Genomic DNA, 6,553 nt, shown 5'->3' on the forward strand with positions numbered 1-6,553 from the left:
TTTTGGTAAATAAGATTTAGTTATTATAATTACAGGTGATAGAAAATAATTTTTTCCCACAAAAAATAACTCATTTAACTATTAATTTAAGGATTTGGTATACCAATACACTCAAATTGTTAGGTGTACCATAGAACGTGCCTTATAATTAATTACTACGTGCATGAATCCTACTGCCAACTGTATGAATCTCATAGGCCAAAAAATTTGTGGCTCACAAAACTTTCCCTTTTCGTATGTGGCTTTCTAACTTTTTGACCTTTATGAAACCTCTTCTTCACATAAACACAAACCATTGTACCTCCCTCTCTCTCTTTCTCTTTCTCTCTTTTTCTTCATTATCAAGTAAACAGAACAAAGAAACAACAAAAGCAAAAACCTACCTGAGATGACTAATGATTCAACCATAAAGCTTTTCGGGAGAACCATTTTTCAAACACACAACACCGATGTTACTACCAATGATTTTTCCTCAGAGTTAGAGTTTGGTTCTCCTCTCCCTCGCGACGATTCCTCTGATCATAGTCCTTATTCATCTTCATGTTCCCCATCTGAAGTGAATTCTCCAACTGAACATGATGCAAAGAGATATAAGGTATGAGTTCTTGTGCCATGCCATGGTGATTCTATTTGGTTACATTTATTATTTAAAATTATGTTGCTATACTAGTGTTTTGAAATTATAACAGTGACCTTTTTCCAGAGATTAGCAATTGTTAATGGGTTGATGCAAATTTTATTTTGAAATAAATTGCCTCTAGTTAAGACTTAGGAGTAAATAATTATATGAAGTTTCACAGCAATTTTTCGTTGCTGTTTAGACAACTTTTTGTTTGAAAAAAGGGAAATGTTAACGAGTGCTTCCGGGACACTCTTTAAGCACTTTAAATGGTAAGTTTTTAATGAAAAATTGTTTATTGAATGTATTGGAAATTGTAATAGTTAACTTTTTAAAAGAATAATTACTAAATTTGGGATGCTTAAAGAGTACTTGGGGGCACTCGTTAACAAGACCCTGAAAAGAAGGGTTAATAGGTCTTTACACCCCTGTAATATAGGTCATTTTCGGTTTTTCTCCTATAAAATATTTTTGTTTTGATTTACCCCCTAATAGGCCAAACAATAACGAAATTTTTTTTACAGAGGATAGATAAAAAAAACTTATAGGGAGAAATCTGAAAATGACCTATATTCCAGGAGTAAAGCCATCTTAACCCAAAAAAACGAAGGGGTTGGTTTTCATGATGATGGATGGTTGATGAGATTGTTATCTTTTCTCATTAGTAGATTTATTTAACTGAAATCGTCAATAAATCATGATCAATCATATGTAGTATATCCGTAAATCCATTGTTTAATCACAATGAATAACATGTACAACTTTAGAAGTAATCGTGATTAAAGTCAATCAATGTTAATGATCTTACATTTCATAGAAACTTTATCTTAATCAGTAGCCTGAAGTCCTTCTGGATTAAAGTTCATTCAAGAATTTCGTGTTCTAAGACATGAGATTGCAAACTGAAATAATTTAAAATATCAAGAAGGACCATATAATATTCTGTTGTATATTTATGTCACAACGAATAAATCTGTTAGTCCATGTCTATGTGACAATGTCACACCAACACTTTAGATTAAATGTGCGTTCGGTGTCCGACACAACACTGATACATGTATTTACATTCAATATTTCACGCAGTTCTCAAATTAATATCGGTGGGAGTGTCGTACTCGATTCCCATGTCTATGTCAATATTTCATAGCTTTATAATGTCAATTCATAAATCAGTATAATTGTGTTGCTCCTATTTAATTCAATCTAACTGCTATATACCAATTGCAGGAAACATCAAGGAAAGAACTCACATCAGTTCAAGAGGATGAGGCCTCATTCCAAACTACAGAGGATTCAAAATCTCACACACCTTCAAGCCATGTTGAGAACCCAAAATCTCCCTCGTCGGAAACAGAAACTTCTGAACTGAATTCCCATAAGATTGATGAACAAAGTGATATGTCACAAGAGAAATCTCCAATGAAACAAGACGTAATTGTTCCCTGTCCAAGATGCAAAAGCATGGACACAAAATTTTGTTACTATAACAACTACAACGTCAAACAGCCCCGACACTTCTGCAAAAACTGCCAGAGGTATTGGACTTCCGGAGGAGCCACGAGAAATATGATTGTAGGTGCAGGTCGTCGCAAGAACAAACTCAATGCAGCCAATGGATTGCATAGTACTACTATCTTGACCTTTGGATCAGATTCTCCTAGTATGTCTTCAACTTCACTCGACAAGAAAGTGAATGTTGCATCACATGAAGAAACATTTGATAAGAGTTATCAAAGTTTTCCTCCACAGTTTCCTTGGAACCCTGCAATGTGTTACCCTATGTCATTCTGTCCCGATATAGCATACTATGGTGGTTGTTTGGTACCATCATGGAATGTACAATCTTGTGGTCAAAATTCAACTACATTAGGGAAACATTCAAGAGATGGGAACATTCTCTTGCATTCCAAATCAGAGAAAGAAAAACTTGGATCAGAAAGATGTAATAAGCGCGTGTTGATCCCTAAGACGCTGAGAATTGATGATCCTAATGAAATAGCAAAGAGTTCTATATGGTCAACACTTGGAATCAAGAATGGGGGAGAGCTTTTCATGGGATTTGCATCTAAGGGGGGAGTCAAGAATCATGTACAAACATCCTCATCAGTTTTGCAAGCTAATCCTGTAGCTTTATCAAGGTCTCTTGTGTTCCATGAGAGGATTTGATTGGGAATTTAGCAGGACAAACACATTGGTTTGAAGGTGTGTCCGGTGTCTAACTTATGTCGTAGTCATTTCTGATGTTTGTGCAATTGTAAATTATAGGGAGAAATTCATCAAGTTCCAAAATGTTACTGAAATAGATCGTAGGCTATGCAATTGCATTATGCTAAGCTGCATTTTTGTTCAGAATGTGATTTCTTTGTTGAGTAAATATCTTTGATGTGCATATTTTTTATATGAGATAGGATAAATAACAAGGTGAATTGAAGACCAAGGAAATGAGATTTTTGAACTAATATCCAATGGTTTTTGGAATAAATATCATAAGCTTGTTACTGTTTTTGCTTGTCCATTTCTTCTACTCTACAGTAATGTTGGTTCCAAAAAATTATGACATTTATTTCAATTTTGACCAAGTTATGTCAGTTTCCATAACCCATTGGATTAAGAAAAGAACATTGACGTAATCGATTTACCCCCGGTCATATTATCGATTTTGTAGAGTCAAAATTCATGAAGGTTCAAAACCAAAGAATCTTTAAATTACAGGGTTGGAATATAAACAAATTATTTTACAGGGGGTAAACCAGAAACCACTAATATTACAGAGGGGGTAAACATATATTAACCCTATATACATTATGTACCAACAAGGTAAAGCATTTGGGTACATCACAGCAAGGTAAATAACGGAGTGGAGGAGCCATCACCTAAATGAATGGTGAATTATGTATGCTAAGTTCTAATGACCAAAACAGCATCATCACAACACCATCAATGACAAACAATACATCTACCTCAAAACACAAGCACATGTAATCAAAAAGCTCAAAAGGGAAACTCCTTCCACCTCGATCTTGTCAATTCTGTCTGTCGGAATCTCAGATTTTTCTAGTAGTGATTAGAGACGGACGTGTTAAACGAAGAAGTTGAAGTTGTGATATGAGAAAATTATAGCATGGACTAACCCTCTAAAAAAAAGCATGAACTAACCTTAGTGACAAAATTTCAGAACGAAAAACTAAAAAACAATGGCTGGAGTTTGCTGCAATGAAGAGGCCATTGGATTAAAAAAGCTATCACAACTGCCAATTGAAAACACCAACTTATCATTATCAATACTTCAGGTTAAAGGGTTAAGTGAAAAAATCTCAGCATAATTTCATGATTTTTAGCTTGTTATTTTTTAGCTGTTATTTATGTACTTTTTATACGAAATAGCGTATCAGAGAACACAAGCCATTTGTTCGAATTCTGCTGCGGTATAGTTGCGGCATAGCCTCTATTTGACAATACTATTTTAAGGTAGGGGCAATGGCACATTATTGAGACAGATCACACAGATTATGATATAGCTAGTATGTATAAGCACTTATATGATAAGTGTTTGATTAAACTGTTTATCTTAACATGGCCTACGTGTGTGTTTGGTTACGCATTTCCTGTCACTTTTTGACCGGGATTTTTATAAGCTCTAAATTGAAGCTTTCACTTTACCTTGCTTCAATTTTGACCGGGATTTTTCACTTTACCTCAATTTAGGCCTCTGCGGATTCTACTCCTCTCACCAACCTTGCTTCACCAACTCGAGGATTTCATTCGATACCAAATTGCATTGCTACTCATTGGATTAATGATATAAGTTAAGCTTGTTTATGTAAAAACAGAACGGTACATCAAAAAGATTTTGTATATTTCTTTCTTTACTTACCAATTATGTGCATATTTTGCAGTCTACATATGTGCATGTTTGATAGTCCCATTTGGTAATTTGTTTTCATTACTTCTGTTGGTCCTATATGTTTTCATGGGTATATAAAGAAAAAGAAAAAGACACAAAGAAGAAAACAACTAGTCACAGTGTGTTTATGTCACAATCAGAGTCTGAAAACAAGAGAATGTTTCACAAATATGCTTCATCAGTTCATTGTATAATTCAAGTGTAGTTCTGACTTAAGTGAAAATAATAACATGATTTTGTTAACAAAAGGTTGAGAAATACTCAAAAGGCAGAGCTGGAATATGCGAAAGGTTTTACTATTAATAACTCATAATAATAATTGAAACTAGAAATCTATCCTAATAATGTAAGGCAAAATTTAACCAAATCTAAAAATAAAAATTAAAAAAATAAAGTAAAAACTTAAGAATCTAACGCTGCCCTAACTCTTGATCATTGGGTTTGGGTTTCGCTTTAACAAAATCACTCCAATAAGGATGTTTCTCCCATACGGTTGACATTTCTTCGATTGGAACTCCCTTCGTCTCTGGCAAAAACTTGTAAATAAATCCAGTCATCACAACAACGAAAAAGGCGAAGAAGATAAATAATCCAAACTTCATGTGACAAAGCATTGTAGTGAAAATTTGAGCAATGATAAAGGTGCAAATCATGTTAACAGAGACATTGATACTTTGAGCCGCAGAACGAACTTCGAGTGGGAATATTTCACTTGGCACCAACCAACCTAGAGGACCCCAAGACCATGCAAATCCTGCTACGTACACACAAATGCACATAACAACAACAATTGCATACCACTTTGGCAAAACGCCTGGGTCACCACTTACTCCAAATTTAAGCGCAATAAATATAGCTATAACAATCTGCAAACAAAATTCAACTTCAAAAATTTAGTAGATATTATGTATACTTTTTATTAAAAAAATAAAAAAAAAATGGTTTCGTTCACAAACCTGACAAATAAACATTTGAATACCGCCTTCTATGAAAAGAGTTCTTCTTCCAAATTTATCAACAGTGGCGATTGATACGAAAGTGGCAAGTGCGTTACATCCTCCGGTAATCAGGGCTGACATGAGAGAAGCGTTGCTGCTAAACCCAATAGTCTTGAACAAAACAGGAGCATAGAATGTAATCACATTCATGCCGGTGAGTTGCTGAAAGAACGGAATGGCTATTGCCATTGTGAGATGAGGTCTATACGGTCTCGTCAACAAAGAGGCCCAAGGATGTTCCACAGTTTTTGAAATATCACTAGCTGCAACCAAATCTTGAAACTCCTCGTCCACATCGGTTGTTCCACGGATACTTATCAATTCTTTTTTGGCTTTATCATTTTGACCGCGCTCGATCAAAGAACTTGGCGTGTCGGGAAGAAAGATTGCACCTGTGATAATCATTATTGCAGGGACGGCAGCCAAACCCAAACTGTAACGCCATCCTTCACCGTTTTTCATTTTAGAAAACACATAGTTGAGAATATTGGCCACAAAGATGCCTATTGTGATTGCCAATTGGAACATCATGTTAAGAGCTCCTCTATACTTATACGGAGCCACCTCAGAAACATAAATTGGCACACTCTGTCAAATAAAAAAATAATGTTCTATTAATTGTGATCCATGTATATTGAGAAAAAATATTACATAAAGCAATTCATTAGCTACATTTAATCCCATACTAATCTAAGTATTTAGTTTAATCTATCTTAGGGTGGGAGATAAGTTATAGTGGAAGATACTATATATTAAATCTGATCAATTCGGTAATAAAATGATTAGTCCATAAACATATATAATTTTTAGAGTGTTTTTTGGTTCAAATTAAGATTTATTTTAATTATTTTGTATCCGAATAAAAGAGACTAAAAAAGCTGAGAAACAGATCGGATTTAAATAAAATAAAATAATTATTAAAAGCCAATATATAATAAGTTACCTGATTAGCACATCCAATACCGAATCCAAGTAACATACGACCAACAATGAGCATCCAAACCTCTTGAGCAAAGCCATTCATGGCAGCAC

At 34.5% G+C, this 6,553-nt stretch overlaps 2 protein-coding genes across 3 annotated transcripts in view; one reads left to right on the top strand and one right to left on the bottom strand.

The window, feature by feature from the left end:
- Nucleotides 1–306: 306 nt before the first annotated feature.
- LOC11412800 (cyclic dof factor 3) lies at nt 307–4,457 on the top strand. Of its 2 annotated transcripts, XM_039834088.1 has the most exons (3): nt 307–595; nt 1,847–2,821; nt 4,325–4,457. In XM_039834088.1, exons 1-2 carry the CDS (start codon nt 389–391, stop codon nt 2,783–2,785), a joined length of 1,146 nt encoding a protein of 381 aa, XP_039690022.1. In that variant the 5' UTR covers nt 307–388; the 3' UTR covers nt 2,786–2,821; nt 4,325–4,457. The 2 variants fall into 2 exon arrangements, with proteins under 2 accessions (XP_039690022.1, XP_003613833.1); XM_003613785.4 differs by lacking the exon at nt 4,325–4,457 and having other exon boundaries at nt 1,847–3,061.
- Nucleotides 4,458–4,933: 476 nt separating this feature from the next.
- Nucleotides 4,934–6,553, bottom strand: part of LOC11422655 (sugar transport protein 1) — a 2,201-nt gene continuing 581 nt past the window's right edge. Inside the window, exons 2-4 of the mRNA XM_003613787.1 lie at nt 6,465–6,553; nt 5,480–6,109; nt 4,934–5,389 (exon numbers count right to left, since the gene is read on the bottom strand). The exon at nt 6,465–6,553 is cut by the window's right edge and continues 237 nt beyond it. Coding sequence (XP_003613835.1) covers nt 4,934–5,389; nt 5,480–6,109; nt 6,465–6,553 — 1,175 coding nt within the window. The remainder of the gene's footprint in view (nt 5,390–5,479; nt 6,110–6,464) is intronic.

This window comes from Medicago truncatula, chromosome 5 (genome assembly GCF_003473485.1).
Source record: "Medicago truncatula cultivar Jemalong A17 chromosome 5, MtrunA17r5.0-ANR, whole genome shotgun sequence".
Taxonomy (NCBI): domain Eukaryota; kingdom Viridiplantae; phylum Streptophyta; class Magnoliopsida; order Fabales; family Fabaceae; genus Medicago; species Medicago truncatula.

Bases quoted from the DNA above. Each gene is read 5' to 3' on its own strand.
- LOC11412800 (XM_039834088.1), top strand. From the start codon at position 389: ATGACTAATGATTCAACCATAAAGCTTTTCGGGAGAACCATTTTTCAA. The intron at 596-1,846 runs GTATGAGTTCTT...TACCAATTGCAG, and splicing joins ATGATGCAAAGAGATATAAG to GAAACATCAAGGAAAGAACT.